This window comes from Acomys minous (genome assembly GCF_964271855.1).
Source record: "Acomys minous genome assembly, chromosome: 15".
NCBI classification, from domain to species: Eukaryota; Metazoa; Chordata; class Mammalia; order Rodentia; family Muridae; genus Acomys; species Acomys minous.
In genome coordinates, this window is record NC_140497.1 from 30,233,532 (window position 1) to 30,257,577 (window position 24,046).

At 39.4% G+C, this 24,046-nt stretch overlaps 1 protein-coding gene across 5 annotated transcripts in view; it reads left to right on the forward strand.

Moving 5' to 3' along the window:
* The window catches only part of LOC311584933 (disintegrin and metalloproteinase domain-containing protein 24-like), a 33,623-nt gene extending 12,644 nt beyond the window's left edge, over nt 1-20,979 (forward strand). For 2 of the 5 annotated variants that reach the window (XM_084759666.1, XM_084759665.1), the window contains exon 2: nt 17,581-20,979. In XM_084759666.1, coding sequence (XP_084615792.1) covers nt 17,685-19,880 — 2,196 coding nt within the window. In that variant the 5' untranslated portion in view covers nt 17,581-17,684 and the 3' untranslated portion in view covers nt 19,881-20,979. Of the gene's footprint in view, nt 1-1,644; nt 1,743-14,510; nt 14,656-17,580 lie in introns of those variants that run through there. The other 3 variants (XM_084759664.1, XM_084759667.1, XM_084759668.1) reach the window with 3 other exon arrangements.
* The last annotated feature ends 3,067 nt before the right edge of the window (nt 20,980-24,046 follow it).

The window sequence follows — 24,046 nt, forward strand, 5'->3', positions numbered from 1 at the left end:
TGTCTGTGTCTTGATTGATTGCTAACGGGTTAGAAAATACTGCCATAATAGTAATTATAGGCCATGCGCCTCTTGGCATTATGACTCAGAAAGTAACTGGGGGTGTTGTGACAACCCCAGTCTTAGGTCTTCTGATTAAGATTGCTTTGGTTCTCTGAGACTTCTGTGCTTCCACATGAATTTTGAGATATCTTTCTAGTTTTGTGAAGACTAGCATCAGGATTTCGTTGGGAATTGCATTGGATCTGTAGGTTGGTCTGTTGAGGTAGCCATTTCCACAAGATTGTTTCTTCTACCCTATAAGCATGGAAGCTTTCCTGGCTTTCCTAGTGTCCTCTGCAACTTCTTGCTTAGTTGTTTTAATGTTCCCATTGTGCAGGTCTGTCACGTCATTGGTTGGGTGCATGCCAAAGTCTTTGGTTTTGTGTTGGGGCAATTGGTTTCTTCTTCGACACATTTCTTATTTGTATATAGAAATGTTACAGGCTGTGTGTGTTAATATTGGATCCTTCCATTTTGCTAAGTGTGTTTAGCAGTTCTTAGAGTTTTCTGGTGAAGTCTTTGGGGTTTCTTATATACAGAACCACAGCATCTGCACACATGAATAATTTCCCTTCCTCCTTTACCATTGCTATTCCATTTATCTGTTTATATTCTCTTAGTGTTCTAGCTAAGCTTTCTAGTACTGCGTCAAAGAAAAGTGGAGAAAGTAGGCATTTGTTTTGGTACTGATATTTGTACAACTGCCCTGAGATTATATATATATAATGTATTGCTGACTTAGATGATAGAAATAGGTAGATGATAGAGATACAGAATAAAAAATATATAATATATATTATATACATATTACCTTCAGACACGTCCCATATGATCCAGTTTCAAAGCATTTATTGAAAGAACGGTAGCTTTTGTCAAAATGTTTTCCTGAATCTTTTGAGATACTCATGAAATTTCTGTTCTGCATCCATTTACGTGATATATTGACATCTGGATTTTGAACCATTCCTGGCATCAGTGGAATAAAGATAACTAGATCATATTGAATAGTTTTAATGTATTATTAAAATTATTCATTTATTTTATTTTCCTTTTTATTAAAAAAAATTGTAAACAATATGTTGTATACAAACAACCAAAGGATCCTATCAACTGATCATGATTTCCCTACACTTTCCCAGATCCTCCTCACCTGGTTACCCATCCACCCAACTTTATGTTCTCTCTCTTTCAAGAACAAAAACCCCACAAAATTAACATTAAAATAAAACAACAAAAGAAAAAATGCCAAAACAAAACACAAAACTGAAGCAAAAAGCCCAAACAAAAAATAAATAACTTTGAGTTCATGTTATGTTGTCCAACTACTCCTAGGTACTGGGCCTGCCCTGTGGTATGGTTGATATTCCCACTGACACTGAATTTGGGAAAATAGTTTATCCCCTTCCCAGCAGGTATCAGTTACAAATAACTTCTTATTTAGGGATGGGAGCTCATTTCCACTTCCCCCTTTAAGTGCTGGGACCTCATCTACTTTGTGCATGCTGCCCCAGTCTCTGTGAGTTGGTAAGTGCATCTGTGCTGTTTTCTTGAAATTACCCATTGCTTCTAGCTCTTATAATTTATGTTTTATTTTCCATGTAGATTCCTGAGCCTTGAGGGAATTTGAGAGAGAAATCTGATTTTGCATACTGTCCAGTTGTGAGTCTCTGTGTTAATTTCTACCTATTGCAAGAAGCTTCTCTAATGAGGATAAAGTAAGGCACTGTGTTTGTGGGTAAAGCAGTGTCTCATAAGAAATCATTTTAATGTCATGTTTCATTATCAGAATAACAGTATTAGACTTTTCCCTCAGGCCTATGACCTATCTAATGTCAAGTTCTTGGACACTTTTGCACTATTTTGTATGGGTTCCATTTCATCAAGTGAGATTTAAATCTAAGTTTTAAAAAGTGGTTAGTTAATCCCATGACATTTGTATGATTATACCAGCATATCTTATAGGCGAGCTACTGTGGTAGGTCACAGGGTTTGTAGTTGGGTGATGTGGATGACTGCCTCTCTCCTGTGGTGACAGAGTACTGCCACAAACACTAGTGAGTGTAGGGGAGGCTTCTAGCTGAGCGCCAGCTTGACATGACACAGCATTGTCTTCAGCAACTGGGTCTTACCATCAAGTTGTGGAAAGCAATCAATAGGTTGGCAATAGCTTGTGACATTTTTTGACTTGTTTACCAAATGACTCAACAAGATGTTGCCCATTCCCGGCACTAGAGGTTTTACTTGGTTGCATGTCTTCTTGTGGCATTGTAATCCTTGGGTGGTTTTTTTGTTTGTTTGTTTCTTTCTTTCTTTGTTTTGTTTTCTTTGTTTTGTTTTGTAAGCCATATGCCTCTAGAAAGCTTTTCTCTTATTTTTTTTTCAATTTGATGGATTTTAAATATCAAGGTATGTCCTGATGATAGTCTTAATCTCATTTATGCCTGTCATTATGATTCACATTTCATTTCTCATTTCTCTCACTTGTATTATCTCAGTCTTTTAGCTAGTGTGACTCACGGCTATCATGTTTTTCTTTCCAAAACCTATACTTTACCTCACTAAATTTTTGTATTTTTAAATTTTTATTCTTCTATTTTTGCCCTGAATTGTTATCTTCAACTACTAGTTTAGGGTTTGGCTCATTCTCGGTTGCACAAGGACCTTAGGCCTATATTATTTCAGATCCCTCTGATATGTTTATGTAGGCACATGGACTTATGCATTTTTCTCTTATGACTGATTTCATTGCATTTAATAGGCTTTTATATTGTGTTTTATTTTCATTTATTTTTAGAAATCCATTAACTTCATCAATGGCCCATTCAACATGTATTATTTAGTATCCTAGAGTTTATGCATGTTTGATAGTTTCTTGTGCTATTGATTTGTAGTTTCACTTTATTGTGATCAGATAGAATACAAGGTTTTATTTCAGTTTCCCTATTTTTGTAAAGATTTCCATTTTGTCTTAATATTTCATTTATTTTAGCAAAAGCTCCACAGATATAGAGAGTGTTTGTTCTGAACTCATTGGATAGATTACATGTGCCTTGTTAAGCCTATTTGATGTGTGATGTCATTTAATGAAGATGGTTATGTGCTTGTTTTTGTTTGCACTCATGGTAAGAATAATTAGGGGCCATTCTGGCAACATAAGCAAAAATACAGAAGGAATCCTAATTATATGGCTTATGAGGAAAATGCAGAATGCTAGTAAAGAAATGAGATTAAATCCAGGCATGGTGGTTCACGCCTTTAACCCCAGCACTTAGAGACTAAGGCTGAAAGGTCTCTGTGTATTCCAGGATAGCCAGGGCTGTTACACAGAAAAACCCTGCTTCAAACAACAACAACAACCAAAGGAAATGAGATTAATTCATGTTGATAAGTTGTTGAAGCATCTCATTACTCATACTGAGAAGTCAATGGAAGGCAAACTGCTTGGGATAGTGGAGGAGTGAAGTAGAATCTTAGCCAATTGCAATGGTCTGTAGACTGAAATGTTCTTGTTGCTAGGCAGTTCCTTCTAGAACTCAACTTTATGAGGGACAAAGGAATGTGGGGACTAATATTTCCTTTGTCATGTAAAGTCTCAAGAAAAATCTACACTGCAAACCTGACATGAAGCAAGCTATCATTAGAAAAGGTCATGGGCATTGTCACTTCACCTGCTAGTAAGTCATTCAATAATTTAGCCCTAGTGGATAGAAGCTCAAATAATTAGACTATGAACCCACACATCATGACTGTTACCCAGTATCTCAAACCTTCACCACATAAAAGGAACTATATTAGTCTGCTTTGCTTGATTGGTCATTCTAAAGTCTTTAAAACTACCACTCCTGCTTTGAATAACACACAACCAGACACTTATCTCAGAAAAAATGCTAGGTATTAACTTGGGTACAGAAACTGATAAATTTGGTGATGCTATGGAAAGAAAACAATAGGTAAAAGACTTTGAAGGTCAGATTTAAAGTTTACATACTACACGGCACTATACATGTTTATGAATTATGCTGTTATAGTCACTCGGGAAGTGTGACATGTTGAGTCATTGCATAAAATATTGTAGACAATATAAAGGCAATTCAGACCATATTCTTTGGAGTTTGTTTTCCCTTCAGAAGACTGCAAGACAACATATTAATAAATTATGATGAGTTATATAAGTTAATTATCAATATCAATAATAAATCAGCACTTACTATCAGAACAACAACTAATATGTAAGTTACCAAAACGAATTTCGAGAAAAATATGGGACGCAACATGGTGGTACATGCCTGTGGTCCTAGCACTTGTGTGAGAGACAGAGGCTAAAGTACCATGAAACTAAAGCCAGATGAAGTGATATACTGAAATCTGGTCTTAAAACAACAGCAGCAACAAACAAGACAAACCAGGAAAATAAATGAAAGTATTAGGATATTACTCACAATTTAGAAATTTTGTCTTCAGAAGCTTTTTTCCCTCTTCTTTTCCGCTCTGTTCTCTAAGCATTTTATACAATGAACCTACAAGGTCAAGGTGTGTGTGTGTGTGTGTGTGTGTGTGTGTGTGTGTGTGTGTGTGTGTTGCTGTTTGTATATATGTATGTGTTTTACACATGTGTTCACTTGTAAGCATATATGTGAATACCTATATAAGCACATGTGTGTGGGCCACTGATAAATGTTGGAGGTTTTCCTTTTTTTTTTTCCCTAACTGTATTGCAAGACATGATCTCTCATTGCACACAGAGCATATGACTGTAGCTAGACAGGGTGGCAATAAAGCTCCAAGGATTTATCTGTTTCTGTTTGCCTCTCTTTAGCCTCATCTGCAAGTTTTGCTTTTCCTGCATAAATTATTGATACTGATATGTAAACATGAGTTGTGGTGATCCAAACTCAGTCCTCATGTTTGCCCTACAAAATCTTTTTTTTTTTTTTTTTTGGCTTTTCAAGACATGGTCTCTTTGTGTTGCCTTGGTTGTCATGGATTTCCTTTGCAGACCAGGCTGGCCTTGAACTCACAGCAATCCACCTGCCTCTGTCTCCCGAGTGCTGGGATTAAAGGCATGCATCACAATGCCTGGCTGCCCCACAGAATCTTATATACTTAGCCATCTCTTCAGTATTACAAACCTCTAATTTTTTCCCTTCCTTTATTTATTCAAGTAATTAAGGTAATATTATTTTTCTAAAAGTGAGATTAGTATTTGTCCTAAAACAAGTTTCACATACCTATATTTGGCGAGAAGACAATGATTCAGAAAAATAATTGCTGAAAAACTCCAATGTAGAATAAAAAAAGATTTCAATGAAAACTTCTTAGTTTTATGATAATATATTTTGAGATAAATTCAAAATAAAAACAGCATGGAAAAGAAAACACAATCTCAATGCTCAGCTGGGTTTCTACAAGTGGTTTAAAAATTAAGAAAATTAAGAAGCTGTGGAATGTAAGTACAAATTATTAAAGAAGCATAGGACATGTTTGAAATACATCTGTCAATGACTTCAACCTTCAGCCAAGTGTCCAGCTATCTGACCTAAATACAATGTTTCCAGGAACTTGCTGTAAGTAGGCGGATCTCAGACTAAAGCTGACAGCAGCACTGGCTTAGGAACACACCATATTTATAAAACTCCTAGACAGTAATGTTCGGTCCAGTTAGAAAAAAGATACCACTAGCTTACCCACCAAGATTTATGACTTCTGAATCGAGGGCTTTTGAACTGTGATATTTTAACATGTTTCAAATTTAAACAACTGAAGCAAAATAGAAAAACAATAATAATTTACTGTGTGAAGATGTGTGTGTGTGTGTGTGTGTGTGTGTGTGTGTGTGTGTGTGTCTGAAATGATGATAAGAAAGTAATGTGAGCAGTAGTTACAGATCTATCCTAAATAAGATGCCTCAACAATTCATTATTGTAAAATGAAAAAAACAATTTCTATTAACTCCAGGCTGAGATTATATGTATATGTATGTGTATGTGTACGTGTATGTGTATGTATGTATGTTCATACATACATACACACACATATATATATGGAGATAGGAGCTGAAAAGAAAGAGAGATATAGGAACATGGAGGATAGAACCTACTCCTTAACTCAAGGCCTTAATTGTTACTCATAATGAAGGTTATGTCTAAGTCATTACTATAGAATTTAGTATTTTGATACAAAACATGGGCATGTCAAATGCTTCTCAGATTTTAGCACAAGAATATATATCCTAAGTCTAACAGATAGCTATGACTCTATCGATATATGAGGTAAAATAGTTGAATAAGATCTTCAAAAGCCTCAGAGACACACAGAATATGGCACTTAAAGTTGTTTTTATAATCCTAAATTTCTTTGACAACAAGACAAGTTAACTCCTGACAACACCCAACCAACCTCAAAGAAGACGATGAGCATCAAAGAGCCTCCTTACGGAGATGGCTTCAAATGCGGCAAACTAGCCACTGGGCAAAATGTCCTCGTTCCTGCCACAAACAGAATTCTGCCTAAAAAATGGGCAGCTTAGATGCAGGCAGAGTTGACAGCCGCACTCTCTAAACTTTCCAATTTCTGTATTCACATGAATCAAGCTGCATGTGAACATGGGGTGTGAAGGAAGCTTGTCTCACGTATGCGTGGTGTCTTTGTTAGGATTCTTTATTGACTTTGTACCTGAATTTGACAAGAAGGTAGAGAGTAGAGTGAGACCTTTTACATCATAGAGATTATTCCTCACAGACCTTCAAACCTGAGGGCATATAGTTTTCTATTCTCAAAATGAAATTCTGCAAGGTAACATATGAACATTGAAACAAAAGTGTGAAGGAGAGTGTGGTGGTTTGAGTAGGTATGGCCCTCACAGATTCATGTGTGTGAAATCTTGCCCCATAAGAAGTAGAGCCTATTAGGTGTGGCCTTGTTGGCCCAAGTGTGTCACTGTGGGGGCGTGGGGCTTTGTGGTCTCCTATGCTCAAGCTATGCCCAGTATGACACATAGTCTGCTGCTGCCTTCAGATCAAGATGTAGAACTCTCACCTGTCTGTCTGCACACTGCCATGTTTCCCACTATGGTGACAATAACGGACAAAACTTCTGAAAATATAAGCCAGCCTCAATGAAATGTTTTCCATTGTAAGCATTGCTCTAGTCATGGTGTCTTTTTGCAGCAATAAAGTCCTAACTAAGAGAGAAGTTGCTACCAGGGATTGGGGTATTGCTCTGATAGGCCTGATCACGCTTTTTTTTTTTTGGAGGAATATGGACTTCAGGACTGTATTAGAAAAGCAGTTGAATGCTTTCATTGGAGATTAATGACCATTCTAATAGAAACATGGGATGAAGTGGTGTTGAGGGTAATTTGGACTGTCGGTGCCTAGCTCAAGAGGTTTCGGAGGAAAAGAATGTTAGCATATGGAAATCATTCTTGTGATATTTTGGCAAAGAATTTGGCTGATTTTTTTTTCTCTTGTCTGAGAAGTTTGCCCGAGGCTAAAGTTAAGAACTATAGATTAATTGCATTGGCAAGGGAAATCTCTAAATAGCCATTGTAGACTCTGTCATGTAGTAACTAATGTTAACTCCTTTTTTGACATTTTTTTATTTAATTAAGTTATTCAGATTACATCTCAATTGTTTTCCCTTCACTTGCGTCCACCCATTCCTACTAATGTTAACTCTTAAGAGCATTTTGATAAAATGGAGCAAACTGAACAAGGAAAAAATACAAAACGTATGGTTCAAGGGTTAAAGAGGCTATGAGCATGTACAGGGGGAGGAAGTGCCCCTCAGTCACAGTCATAGGGGAGGGGAGTAAGGGGAAAATGGGAGGGAGGGAAGAATGGGAGGATACAAGGGATGGAATAACAATTGAGATGTAATATGAATAAATCAATAAAATTTAAAATAAAGAGGCAGCAGGAACTGGAAAGGAACTAAGTCCTGTGTTCAAGGAGGTGAGCAAGTTAAAGATAGTAAATGGAGTGTGAAATTTAGGGCAAGATCCCACCCAGAGTAGCTTCCTTCATTTTCATTTTTATTTATTTTTTTTAAATTTGCTTCCTTCATTTTTAATTAATTTATTTACTCACTTTATATCCCATTTGTAGCCCACCCCCTCCTCTCCTCCTGGTCCCACTCTCCTTCCCTCTTCCTCGTATCTTTCTTTACTTACTCCTCAGAAAAGGGAAAGCACCCCTACCCATCCCACCATGTCAAGTCACATTAGGATGGAGTGAATCTTCTCCCACCGTGGCCTGGAAAGCAGCCTTGCCAGGTGGAAGTGCTCGAAAAGCATGCAAGGACGTCATTGTCAGAGATAGCCCCTGCTCTCCTTACTAGGGGACCCACATGAAGACCAAGCTGCCCATCAGACACATATGTGTAGGGGGCTTAAGTTCAGTCTATTCATAGTGCTTGGTTAGTGTCTCAGTCTCTGCAGGTCCCCCTGGACCCAGGCCAGTTGGCTCTGCTGGTCTTTTTGTGGAGTTCCTAGTCCCTCCTAGTCCTTCTATCCTTCTTCCCATTCTCCCATAAGGCTCCTTGCCCTTGGTCCAATGTTTGGATGTGAGTCTCAGCATCTTTGATCTATTGCTGGATGGGGTCCCACAGTGCTAGGCTCCTGTCTGCAACATAACAGAGTGTCAGATTAGCTTCCTTCTTATGAAAAAAATTAACATTTTGGGTCCAAGTGTGCTGTTACATACCTTTAATCATAATACTTAACTAGAGGCATGCAGATCTTTGAGATCAGGTTCAATGTTGTCCACAGAGTAAGTTCCAGAACAGCCAACCTTAGGCAGTGAAGGCAACCATTGAAAAACAAAGCTGGAAAAGATGTAATTGAACAAAGAGCCATGTTCCGGCCTCAGTAAGCAGCAGAATTTGTCAGCTTCAGCCATGTAATTCTGGCCGTACCTATTCAAACTCCCTGGCCCCATTGGCTTGTATAATCAATGACTGCATGGATCATGGAATTACAGATCATTCCTGGCAACAACGTGGACCATGAACAGACCACCGACTTCAGCATGGTCTTCTGTGGCAGTACAGACCACAGACCTCATCCCAGCCCTCTCCCGCTGAATGGCCATACACCACATCACAGCCCTTGACAGCAGCACATGGTTTTCTATGGTAATAACGGCCATGGACATCAACACAGTTCTGGGCTACAGTAGGAACACAGATGCAGACAGGGCCCTCAGCAGCACCATGGACCTGGGACACTGTCCCAGATGGCAGCACAGACCGCTCACATCAATATGGGCCCAGTGGCAGCAACGTCTGAGGACATCAACATAGTCTCAGGCTGCAGCACTGGCCACAGACCTCAGCATGCCTCCAGTGATAACATGGGCAAGACCATGGTCCAAAATGTAGCCCTCAGCAGTAATAGACTCAGACATCATGATAGCCTCAGTTCTACCTCCCTACTGTTTTTTCATCACTCCATTCCCACCTTTCCCACTGAAAATTCATTCATTTATAATGGCATTGGAAACTGCAGTATGTCACTGCATACACACACACACACACACACACACACACACACACACACACACACACTCTGCCCTTGATGTCTGCCAACCTGAGGCTCTCCTGGCTTGACCTTTGTGCTTATAGCACCTTCAGCCTCCCAGCCAGGCAAGCTCCAATGCCTGAGCTGCAGTGGCTTTATGCCCGGACTTGGCAGGTGGGCCTCTGGCTAGTCCCATTCAGCAATACATGGTCATGCAGGAGCTCCAAGGGCCTGACCGTCTCTCTTTCATCCCTGCCTGCAGCTCTACTGCTCATCACGAGTGCTTCTTGGGCTTGCAGCCTGCCAGTCCCGCACACCAAGAGCTGGGTGCCTCCCACAGAACACTGACTGCACTGTACAGAGCAGGGCTCCTTTCCCTTGTCCTTGCTGTAGGCCACCCTCAATCACCCCTTTTCCCACCACCCCTTCGCAAACCACATAGAGTGTCCTTGTTGTCTGAAACTCTGCCAAGGTAACTCCAGATGAGAAACCGGCCTGCCTCCATTTTGTAATTAGGGGGTCTTTTTCATATACTAGTTCAGTTAAGGTTTCTATTTGCTATAAAATGTAAGTTTATGTTCTTGGTGAGTTGGGCTGTGTCCACCCTATGACAATACATTGTTCTGTAAGAGGTGTCCTTAACTGCTGGTCTTGATTCTGTAACTATGCTTGATTGCACAAGCCACTACCCTGCTGTTTTGTCCTGTTAAAGGAACTTGAAGAACTGGCTCAAGGCTGCTCTCTTGATCGCTGTCTTAAGGGAAGATAATTGCCATTCTGGCTTTGGAGTGCACATAGTAGAGCTTTCCTTGATTTGGCCATAATTTGTGGTTTGCAGGTTTTCCTCCTCATGTCCATGTACATGGGATTAATACTACCTGAACTTGCTGTAACTGTACTCATGTCCCAGTATGTACGTTCTTTCTATGAAAGAGAAAAACACTAATCTTAAATTATATCCAGCAATGTTTCTGGTATCCTTTAAGAAAAGTTAAGATTATTATTTCCTTCCCTTTCCTGTGCAGCATTCAAAAATCACCCCTAGAAAAAAGTGAGTGTTTTAATGAGACTTCCTAGGAAGGGATGCACTGTAAAACAAAAGTATTCTTGTATCTCAGTTTTGTGAAAGGTAAAAACTACTATGTTTTAAAGTACACTTTAGAAAGTCTCTTCAAAACAGTCCTGTATTTGAACTCTGTTCATAGTTTTTATTTGAACAGTTTAGACAAAACAGCTGGAAATTAAAGCAATTTCCTACATTAAGCTGAGACCAGTATATATACAGCCCTATACAGTTTCATAGCTCCCTCCCCCATTTATGTGTATTGGTGACAGTGGGTATAAACAGCCTGAAAGTGTATGCATGTACCATAACATCTAGACTTAATATATTGTGGAGTACTCAATAACCATTATGTAGAAGGTAGATAAGAATTAAAAGGGTTTAATTTCCTAGAAAGAAAATGGAAAAAATGGTCATTTTTAAAAAATAAAGTTTATTAGATCATAAAAAAAAATACTACCTGAACTGTGATTGTTATTAATTTGAAAGGTCCCATGGATGGTAGGTTGTCTTTAAAAAAAAAATAGGTTCCCTGTACAGTTTGTTAGGATGTATGCGGAAGATTAGCAGCAGAGTACCTTGGTCAGTCCAGGACAAGGTATGCTACAAAGATCACACCATGCAACGGATCTCACACAATTTTATTGGTGTGGGAGCAAAAGGCCGTCTCATAGTTGGGACTTGAGAGAGAGAGAGACACACACACACACAGGCAGACAAGCAGACAGACAGACAGACAGACAGACAGACAGACAGAAACAGAGAGTGGAAGAGTAAGATAGAGCATGAGCGAGTGATCTGTGATGGTGGGAGAGCTTTTAAAGGGGGTGGTAACTAGTACTGATGTAGCGTCTGGCGCTGAGTCCCTGAGGGCAAGCTGGGGGAAATACCTGACTTCTAACAATCCTCCATTTTGTTTATTATAAAAGGTAGGGAACTAGGAATGGGTGATAATGAAGCAGGAATGAGGGCACCATGGTCTTTAGACTGCTTCCTGCTGTTTGGGGCCATCACCTTCTTTGGGGATACATGACAGGTGAAGTGCTGACCAAGTCTTGGAAAGGCAGGCTGTTTTCCTTGCTTCCCAGACCCTGTGTGTCCATCTGGGTCTAGGAAAGTACAGACCAAGTTGAAGCAATTTGTGAGGCTAGATCATCTAGGGCTGTCAGGGGTATAGATTTTGAGGGACCATCTGGATCTATCAGAAGCTGGAATAGATATACGTTAGGCGCATGATATCTTAAAGTTAAGGAGTTTAGAAGGAAATTCTTCTTCTGAGTTGTACATTGATACATTAAGTCCTATGGTCCCAATAGTTGTGGGAAGGGAGTCCCAAAGCCAGGGAAAATAGGGAGCAATAACACCTCAGGAATAAGCAGAATAAAGAGGTTGGAAACTATTTCTTGATTGATAGTACTTATCTGGAGTCCATCTGACTCAAAGAGAGTTGGATATAAGTTGATTTCCCTGAGGATTATAAGAACAATTTTGAGTTTACAGAAAGGTGTTAAGCATGTTTTCATTGCCACTCTTTGTAATCTGTACTGAAAGCCACACTGGAGAAAAGGCAGTAGACTCATATTTTTGTGAGTTTTGGAAATGATTTTGGGTTAAAAACATGAACACTCTTTAGGGCCAGCTCAGGGAGGGCAGAAACCTCACATGAAGAAAAAGGGCAAAGGCTCATTCAGGACCTCTTTTCTATATCCAGAAAGCTGGAATTTATACATCAGACAAATGGTTTTTTAGCACAATGAGAAGCACTTTAAAAAAATTTTAAATCTTGAGCTTGTGACTATAATAGTAGTCAGTGGTTACAAGAGCTAGATTAATAGTTTATCAGAACTCTACTAATTAAACCTGTGGACTGTTGATGTCTTAGTATAACAGTAGTATATCTAGAGAAATAAACCTGAAACATTTTTCTTTTTTTTTAATGCTTTAAGTCACTTTTTAAAACAATCACAACTTAACCTTCACATCCTCAGACTTTTGGGACTTGTATTTACATAGCTTAAATCACCTTCTTAGATCCTAAAACAGATTTTTTTAGATCCTCACGCCTTAAGATTTTGGGTCCTCATCTCTATACCTGATCTCAAGCTGTACTATAGAGCAACAGTAATTAAAACAGCATGGTACTGGCACAGCAATAACCTGGCTGATCAATGGAACTAAATTGAAGACTAGGAAATGAATCCACACACAAATAGTCATTTTCCTGTGGAGTAGGAACTTGGAGGAAATGGCATACCTTGTCTCAGCAAAGAAGGGCAATCAGCTCCCCAGTGTCCACAATTTAGACAGGGGCCTGCCAGTGGGCTAGAGGAAGGGCAGTTTTTCACCTAGCAACTGGCTTTGCCACATTTAAAGCAAGCTCCAGGTGGATTTCTTCTGCACTCCCATCAGCTTCTTTGGAGGAGATTAGGGGTGCTGCCAGGAGCTAGTGTGTGTCTCTATCACAAAAAGCTTTTTTATTAAACACGTTTATTAGACATTTTAAATGCCACATTCAGAACATCTCTGAAGAGTTTGAGAACCATCTATTAATTATGCCTCATTTGAGTTTAAATGAAAGTTGAATCCAAGTTAGTAGACATACACACATACACATACACACACACACACACATCTTAGGCATCAATTGAATTATATATACTATATATATAATATATGTATATAATGATATTATATAATAATTATATATAATATATATCCATGTATAGATATCTAATTATAAGCTTGTTATTATCATTTTCAGGCCATTTTGTAGACCATAACCAATAAATTTATGAATCCAGAAATGAGAGTTTATTGCATAATCTTAAGATTATTTTTGAGAGCAGAACAGAGCAAAGTCATAGAGAATTTCATCTACTTCCATTTCTCTTAAATTTTGGACATTTGGGGAATGTTTACATTAATGTATATACTAATGGTCTTCTGAATTGTATTCATGTCTAGTGTAATCATTCACTTTTCATCTCTCATTTCACTCATTTGTATTTTCTTACTCTTATAGTGTGCCTGACAGTTTGTCAATCTTATTTATCTTTCTCAAAACCAACTCTTTGCTTCACTAATTTTTTGTATTTTTTATTTTTATTCCTTCATTTCTGCCCTGAATTATTTATTTTAAACTACTAAATTAGGTTTCACCTTGTTCTTGGTTATACAAGGCCCTTAGTTATACACTTTTTTGCGACCATTCTGGTTTTTAAAAATATTGGAACTTGGGCCTATATAATTTCCTTTTATGACTTATTTCATTGAATTTGATAGGCTTTTATATACTATGTTTTGTTTTTTTACAAGTTTTTATATCTTCAATGACCCATCATTCAGTGGTTTGCATTATTTAATATCCCAGAGTTTGTGTGTGTGTGTTTGATATTTCTTATGTTACTAATGTGTGCTTTCACTTCATTGCGATCAGATAGAATATGAATAATTATGCCTCCCTATTTTTGTTAAGACTTCCATTTTGCCCAAATATTTGATTTCTTTTACAAAATGTTCCATGATATTGACTGTTAATTCTCTACTTGTTGGATGGATTATTATGTAGCTTTCTGTTAAGTCCACTGCATCTATGATGTCATTTAATGCAGATATTTATTTGCTTATGCTTTGCCTGCATAGTGAGTATAAACTGAAGTCATGTTGGCAGCATGGAGGTATAGTGATTACGACTTTAGGGGAAATGCAGAAGTGTAGTGAAGACATGAGATTAATTCATGTTGATAAGTTGTTGAAGCATCTCATTACTCATACTGAGAAGTCAATGGAAGGCAAACTGTTTGGGACAGTGGAGGAGTGAGGTAGAATCTTAGCCAATTGCAATGGTCTGTAGGCTGAAATGTTCTTGTTGCTAGGCAGTTCCTTCTAGAACTTAACTTTATGAGGGACAAAGGAATGTGGGGACTAGTATTCTCTTTGTCATGTAAAGTCTCAAGAAAAATCTACACTGCAAACCTGACATGAAGCAAGCTATCATTAGAAAAGGTCATGGGCATTGTCACTTCACCTGCTAGTAAGTCATTCAATAATTTAGCCCTAGTGGATAGAAGCTCAAATAATTAGACTAAGCCCACACATCATGACTAAGCCCAATATCTTTGCCTGATAAAAGGAATTATATCTGTATTCCTTCCTGTTCTGTTTTATTTATTTGATTGGTCATTCTAAATATTTTTAATGTGTGGCTATGCTTGCCTTGAAAAACACAAAATTAAACTCTGTATTAGAAACATGCTAAGTAGTAAGTACAGTACAAAGGTTGATGAATTTGATGAAACTATATAAAGAAAACATTGGCCGAAGGACTTTGAAAGTCTTAGCCCAATGTAGATGTCCTCTGAGAGACTCCACCCAGCGGGAGATGAGGAAAGATGCTGGCATTCACTGCTGGACTTCATGTGAGAGTGGTATGGAAGAATGGGGGTATGGAAGGACCCAGAGGGTTCAGGAACCCCACAAGGAGACCATCAAAGCTGGCAGATCTGGACTCAGGGAGTCCTGCACAAACTGTTGCACCAACCAAGGACACTGAGTGCAGTAAATCTAGACACTCCCCCATTCAGATCTAGTCAATGAACAGCTCATTCTCCATGGTTGTGGGGGGAGTCAGGACAGCCTCTGGCATGAACTCTGATGCCCCCAATTTGATCACTTCCCCTTGGTGGGGAGGCCTGGTGGGCACACATAGGAAGGAGAAGCAGGCTGTCTGGATGAGACCTGATAGGCTCTGGTCATATGGTGGGGGAAGAGGTCCCCTTCTATCAGAGGTCTAGGGCAGTGAAATAGGGCAGAAGAGGGAGGGAGGGTGGGAATGGGAAAATACAAAAGAAGGGATAACAATTGGGATGTAATCTGAATAAATTATAATAAAATTTTAAAGGATTTTGAAAGTCAAATGTAATGTTTCTGCACTGTATGGCACGATGAAGATGCTACAGCCACTCAGGAGTGATGGAATGTTGGGTCGTTGTAGAAAATATTATAGACAAATAAATCCAGATTGTATTAATTATCAAGAGTATCACATCAGTAAAGAATAAAAATTTAATATCAGAACGAAAACTAATACTTAAATACTCAAGTATATTTCATCAAATTACATTTTCTTGGAAAAGGAACTATAGAAAGCAGTAATATATGCCTGTGGTTCTAGCACTTGAGTGAGAGCCTGAGGCTAAAGGACCATGAAATCAAAACTAGACACAGTGATGTGCTGAAATCCTATCTTAGAAAGAACAACAGCAAACCCCAAAAGCATGGAAAACAAATTAGAGTATTAGAATGTTACTTACATTTTAGATTTTTATCCTTAGTAGTTTATTTTTCTCTTCTGCTATGGAATATTTTCTAATAGGAATATTTTGCATTACGCCTACACAGTGTGTGTGTGTGTGTGTGTGTGTGTGTGTGTGTGTGTGTGTGTGTGTGTATACATGCATTCACTTGTAAGGTATATGTAAATGCATATACAAGTACATCTGTGGAAGCCAAATGTGGATGTTAGATATATTCCTCATCTTTCTTCTCTTTTTGAAACAGGATGATTCCTCAATACACACAGAACTTTCAAATGTAGCTAGACAGGCCGGGCGGAAAGCCCCAAGGATCTATCTCTTTCTGTTCACTCCTCTTTAGCCTTATGCGCCATTTGTTGTGTTTATAGACATAAATCATGAACCCTGCTATTGACATGAGTTCCGGTGATGCAAACTCACTCTTCTTGCTTGCCCCACAGAATCCTACATACTTAGCCATCTCTGCAGTCTTGCAAGCCTCTAATTTGTCCTTGATTAATTTATCCAAGTAATTAAGGCAATATTTCTGTTCTAAAAATGAAGTTAGTGTTTATCTTAAAAACAAGTTTCTATATATGTATATTTAGTAACAAAACAAAGATGATGAAAATGATTGCTGAAAACTCCAATATTGATTTTTTTAAAAAAATTTAATGAAAACTTCTTGGCCTTACAAATTAGTATATTTTATTTCAATTCAACAATTAAAACACGTAAAAGGAAACACAACCTCAATTTTCAGCTGAGTTGCTATGTCTTGGTTTTAAAATTTTAGAAATTTAAGAAATAGGAACACAAGTACAAATTATTAAAGAACCATGGAACATGTTTGAAAGACATCTGTCAATGACTTCAACCTTCAGCTAAGTGTCCAGCTATCTGAACTAAATACCATGTTTCCAGGAACTTGCTGCAAATAGGAGGATCTCTGACTTAAGCTGACAGCAGCTCTGCCTTAGGAACATACCATATTTATAAAATTCCTAGGCAGGAATGTTAGGTCCAGTTAGAAAAAAGATACCACTAGCTTAACCACCAAGATTTATGACCTCTGAACAGTAATATTTTGATGTTTCAAATTCAAACAATTGAAGCAAAATAGAAAAAGAAACAATTTACTGTGCGGAGATGTGTGTGTGTGTGTGTGTGTGTGTGTGTGTGTGTGTGTGTGTGTTTGTGTGTGTACTGAACTGACAAGAAAAAGTAAAGTGAGCAGTATTTACAGATCTCCTAAATAAAGTGACTCAACAATGCATTATTGGAAATTGAAAGAGCAATTTGTATCTTTCCAGATTGATATATGTATATCAATATATATGTATATGAGTTTTGAACACTGTCTATTGATATCGTTTGCTTTAAATATTTATTGTAGGTATGTGAACTCATATATTAAAAAATAAACCATGTTAAATCCACGAGTTCTTTGTCTAGGTCCAGAAAGCATCAACATTGGCAAATTATAACTCTTGATTATACCTAAACACTATTAAATAGCAAATCAAATGCACTCTGTGGAGTCATGCCTTGGACCAATACTTAAGCAATTTAAGTTCATACCTTGCTCTTTCTCTCCTACCCTCTGCCTGCCCATAACTAAGCGACTTCAATGTCTATCCTTTTTTATCCCTATTCCATTTTAGTCTTGCTGTTCTAATGCATCAACTCATCCAGAAGATACTCCATTAAGAGTCAGCACTGTATGCAACCAAGACAAAGGGTATCCTCCTTTGCTGTCTCATAGGACATGGTGGTGGCTATGGGAGAAGCTGTAGTGCACACGAAGATGAGTCATCTGCACCTCTGGCTGAAGATCTTGATCATTCTTTCAACATGGCCCTTAACTGTGTATGCTCAACACACTACCCTCCCAGAAGTAGTGATACCCTTACAGGTCCCAGGCAATAGAACAATGTGGACTATGGGATGGCTGACCTATAGCCTGCACTTTGGGGGCCAGAGACACTTTATCTACATGAAGGCCAAGAAGGTCTTGGTAGCCAGACATCTTGCTGTGTTCACTTACACTGACCAAGGAACTCTATACAAGGACCAGCCTTTTGTCCACAAGAATTGCTACTACCATGGCTATATTGATGGAGACCCAGAGTCTATGGTTGTTCTCACCACCTGTTTTGGGGGCTTTCAAGGGATATTACAGATAAATGGCACAGTGTATGAAATCCAGCCCAAGAACCTTTCTTCTACGTTTGAACATTTGGTTCACAAGATAGACAGTGAGGAGACAAAATTAAGTCCCATGAGATGTGCATTAACAGCAGAAGAGCTACAACGACAATTGAACCTTCAAGATAATGACAACCTGACCTTGATGCAAAGCCACTATGAGGCATGGTGGACCCATAAGCGTTTTATTGACCTGGCATTGGTTGTTGACCATGAGCGAATTCGTTATAAAAACAATAATATTTCAAATGTGTTATTGGAGATATACCTCATTGTTTATGTAATAAATGAGATTTATCTTGCACTGGATGTTGAGGTAGTTTTACAAGGAGTTGAGATGTGGAATGAAGAAAACCAAGTGAAAGTGGATAACATGTATAAGCTCCTAGGTGATTTTTGTTCTTGGAAGACTGCGAACCTTAATAATCGTGTTCAAAATGATATTGCCCATCTTTTTGTGAACCATGATTTTGGTATCTACCTTGGTTTAGCTTTTATTGGATATGTCTGTGTGACACCTTTTAATTGTGCAGTTGATCGTCTCATGGGAGATGATCTTTTTAACTTTGCAGCTATTGTTGCCCATGAGATGGGTCATAATTTGGGTATGTTTCATGATGAACACCCATGTAAATGTGGAAGAGAAAGGTGTTTAATGGACGCAATAGCTGGGGGCTCCACGAAGTTCAGTAACTGCAGTTATGCTGCGTATTGGGCAAAATATGCTACTACCAACTGCTTGCGCAAGGAAAAGAAGCCAATAAGCCAACACAAAGTCAAGCACTGTGGGAATGGTGTGGTTGATGATGGAGAGCAGTGTGATTGTGGATCTTTGTACACATGTAGAAGAGATCCATGTTGTCATTATGGGTGCATACTCAGAAAAGGGGCTGCTTGTGCTGTTGGGCTTTGTTGCAAAAATTGCCAGATCATGCCAGCAGGCACGGTGTGTAGAAAAGAGAGTAATGAGTGTGATCTTCCAGAATGGTGCAATGGGCAATCATATGAGTGTCCTGATGATGTCTATTTGCTTGATGGGAGCCCCTGTAAAGATGATGGCTACTGCTATGGAAACAGATGCACTAGCCGAGATGAACAGTGTCGACAAATCTTTGGCAAAAAGGCCAGGAGTGCGGCTCAGGCATGCTACCAAGAAGTCAACACCAAAGGTGACCGTTCTGGAAACTGTGGTATATCCAAAAGTACATATGTAAGGTGTAATGACTCAGACATCCTCTGTGGGAGAGTTCAGTGTGAGGACGTAACAGCTATTCCCTTTCTGGAACAGCATTCCACTGTACACTGGACCCACTTCAATGGTGTCACCTGTTGGGGGACTGACTACCATTTTGGGATGACAATACCTGACATTGGTTCTGTGAAAGATGGCACAGGCTGTGGTCCAGAGCATATGTGCATTAATAAGAAGTGTGTGAACAATTCAATGTTGGCAAGCAATTGTTCATCAGAGACTTGCAATATGAATGGAGTGTGCAACAATTTACACCACTGCCACTGCGACCTTGGGTGGGAACCTCCACATTGCCTGGAGAATGGCTCCGGAGGGAGTCTTGACAGTGGCCCTCATACACCTCATGTAGAAGAGAGATCCAGGGAAAGTACAGAAGTAATGATTTTTCCTTGGGTTTTTGTTAGTAGTCTACTAATTCTGTTTGTGTTACTTGGAAGTTTCTATCGGTATCTGCACTCACCTAAGATCGAAAACTCTAGTGTTTCCACCCCAGATGATGAATAAGAAAGCAGTTTTTCAAGCACTGGAGGTAGAATAGCAACAGGTTTTTTTTTTTTTTAATTTCAAAAGTGTTACCCAATCTTCATAAATTATCCCTGTTTTACTATGTATCATCTTGGCATATGCAGCATTGTGTGTTTCAGAATTCACTGACACAAAGTTCTAAAGATATTTAATGTTTTGGGATAAAAAAAAACACCTCAGCATTCAATAAAACTATAGCCCTAGTCCATAACTAATGTTCTTCCCTTTCAGCAAGTTTACAGCTTCATGCTGTTTCTGTAACCTCAGTAAAGGCCAATCTCAGGGATCCTGTATGCGTGTGTTTGGCTTTGCCTCTCTCATTTCCAAACCAGCTCCCCTTTTTACTCTGATGTCACACACAGAACGGGATTATTTCAATTCTGTCTGCTCGTTGGCAGTCCTTCCTATTGAAATCTCACACCGGGAAGTCAGGGGCAGAAAGGAATCCTGGGGAAACTTTAATTGAAATGCTGGCTCAGTGGGCATTCTCACCAGGGTGGCATCAGCAGCTTTCTTTTGGTCCTTGAATGCAGGATGTGACCTATATCATGTGTGCATACACAGAAGGTGTGGCCTTTGTCACACTGGACAAGCACTTATTCATGAAAACCTGTGCCACCATGGAGTTTCCAACAGGACTTATCAGTGCCTTTGCAACTTCTTCCTGACCTCATTCAATTGTTTAATGAGTGGCCGTAAGATTATGCAGTGATAGTGTCTCATAGAACAGACAGTGTTGCTGCCAGCTTCCCAGAGTACAGCATTGTCATTCCCAGAAATACAAAACACTTGCCAAGCAACTTACACCCTGAGTGCTAAGTCCTGGGTCTTTGAGCCTTTCTTGAATCAGAAATATTCAAGTTGCCAAAATCTTCATCCTTCATTGAGGTCCCACAGCCAGGGAACTAACTCCCAAACTCTGGGGCTATATATTTTCAGTCTCTTCTTAGTAACATCCAGTCCAAACATGACAGCTACACCATGTAGTTTGCAATGTGTAGGTATCTCAGAAGCATATTATTTTATGTGTGGATGCTGAGTGATATATAACATGCTTTAGTACAACAGAGAACACACAAAGTAGTCAAATACATATCAAAAGATTTTTACATTTTCTGCATTAAATTTTACAACCTTGATATTTTGCTTTGTACTTTGCATTTAGAATGTCTTAAGGTCTCTAAACAGAAGAACACTAGCAACTCAATTATATTGATTTTTTTTTTTCTTCATTTCTGACAGTCACAATTTGTCTCCTCCTCCTTCTGTTTTTTTAAAGGTTTTTTTTAGGCTCATTTTTTTTTTTTTACAAAAACATACTTTAGGGTCCTTTAATGCTTCTACCTTCCTTCCAGTCCACCAAGAAGAGGTAGGCTAGAGAAAAGAACATTAATAGGGGCATGGAATGTGGACCTTTTTAGATGTAGTTCCTTAGGCCAGTTCTACTCTGCATTGTTAGGATACCAGCAGTCCTGTCAAATAGCAAACAGCAACTAGCAACACGAATCAGTAGCAGCAGCATTGACCCAGCACAACTCCACCAAATCAACATGAGTCAGTGCACTCAGCCGGCATGAGTTCTTTGCAGCATTTATCTCTGCAAAGTGAAGTGTAGAAAACCAACGACTAGCAAAACGATGTAAGCCATTGCAAGCCATAGCAGTGCAAAAGTGTTGTCTCTCTCTGGGCCTTCTGTTGATAAATAGAATCCACCCAAGATGTTTTTCTGCATGTGTCAAAACCCATATTCCTTGCTCGAGACAACTTCCAGCAAAACATCACATGCCCTCTCACAAGACAGTTTTCAGCAAAACATGTACTCTGTTACAGGTCTGTTTTCTGCTACCACAGGCCATGAGACTGTCTTCAGGAGTGGGAAAAATACTCCGACATCCCATAGTTGGGACCAAAACAAAAAACACATTCACATGGCACAACTGAATCTTTAAAGAAACTCCCACTGCAGGGTTTCTCTGTATAGTCTTTGCTTTCTTGGACTCACTTTGTAGTCAAAGCTGGCCTCAAACTCACAGAGATCCACTTTCCTCTGCCTCCCCAAGTGCTGGGATTACAGGCATATGCCACCACACATAGCTTAATTTGTCATTTTGAACTGAAAAAAATCATATGAAAAATATGATCAGGGACTCGATGAAAGATGGTGGCACCAATCTCACACTGTGTCTGGTTAGCAGGAAAACCAGAACTGCACAGTGACCGAAAGACCAAACTGAGAGCTATGAAACACCAGTTATGCTGATTCCCAGGTGAGAGGGATCCACATTGTGTGGGACACAGGTGGGTCCGATCCCTAGCCTCCCTGCCAACCCACAGAAAAATCCCGAGAAACATCCTACATTAATGGCCTTCTTGAGAAGGACTGTGGGTTAACTGTGCAGGTTTGGGCTCTCACCGCCTGTCTACTGCTCGCCAGATCCAAGACAGGAAGTTGCAGGTGGGCAGAGCTGAATCCCAGCACCAGACACAATCCACATTAGCAGTCTCTGGAGAAAGAGTATGGGGTGCCCAAACACCTTTGAGCTCTGATCCCTCTCAGTACCCCAGCTGCATGCTGGCCTAGCCTAGCTGAGTCACAGAGCAGATAAGCATATCCCTGCCATCTCAAGAGGGCCTGTGGAGGACAGAGCTGAATCCAGGCGCTGGCCACAATCTGCCTCAATCACCATCTTAAAAACAACTTTTTGGTCTGTATGCACCCGCCTGCCTGAAGCATACTGCTCACACAAAATAAGACACAAAGAAAACAGGTGGAACAGAGAGCACAGGGCACAATCTGCATTAGCTGCTATCCTCTGAGCAACTTAGGGCCTGGGTCAGTCTCTGTTAGCCCTCCGGAAGCATACTCTGGCTGAGCTAAGACATAAAACATCAGGCTGGAAAGAGACCTGCTCAGGCGGCAATCCTCATTAGCTGCTATCCTGCTGGCAGCTTCTTGCCCTGATCTCACCCAACCCACCTACAGCCTATTGGCCTGATCCACGTAGGTCACAGAGCAGAGGCCTGTGCTGGCCATCTGCCATATTAGCTGCTGTTTTGTGAACAGCTTTGAGTTCCAATCTCTCCGCCTCAGCTAGAGGCTTACTAATCTAGCCAGCCCATCTGGAACACAGCCGATGGAGCCCTGCCATCTTGAAAAGGACTGTAGGGCACCTGAACAACTTTGGGTTCAGAAATCTATCAGGCCACTCCTCTCCTGCCAGACCCAACTGGGACACATTCAAGGAACCCAGCTGAGCTGAGCTGGGTGCAGAATCTAACACCCATGGTCCAACATTCTAAGGAGGCCTCTGGGGAGCCCTAGAAAACAACCTTAGGATTGGAGATCTCTTTACTTGCTCTCAACCTGCCTGGACAATGTGGGACACAGATAGCAACCTCATTGAAGGAACATCTAGGCCTGCTAACACCAGAGACAACCAGATGCCTCGAGGATAGCGTGAGAAGACTAACAACAAAACTCAGGGCCATATAATAACACTGGAAACCAGTGATCCTAACACAGCAAGCCCTGGAGATATGAACACTCATGAAGCACAAGGAGAAGACTTTAAATCTGAGGTGATGAAAGTGATAGAAGCTTTGAAAGAGAAAATAAATCACTCAAAGAAACACTGGAAAATACACTCAAACAGATGAAGGAATTTAATAAATCTTATAAAGAATTACAGAAAAATTCTATCAAATGGGAGAAAGAAATGAATAAGACTATGCAAGACCTAAAGAGGGAATTAGAAGCAACAAAGAAAATACAAGCTGAGGCAATCTTAGAGTTGGAAAACATAGGGAAGAGAACAGGAATGACAGGCACAAGCCACACCAACCGAATACAAGAGATGGAAGACAGAATATCAAATATGGAAGATACAATCTAAATTATTGATACATCAATTAAAGAAAATGATAAAACTAAAATGTTCCTGAAACAAAACACCTAAGAAATCTAGGACACTATAAAAAGATCAAATCTAAGAAAAATAAGAATAGAAGAAGGAGAAGACTCCAAGCTCCAAGGCCCAGAAAACATTTTCAACAAAATCATAGAACACTTCCCCAGCCTAAAGAAAGAAATGCCCATAAACATACAAGAAGCCTACAGAATTCCAAATAGATTCGACCAAAAAAGA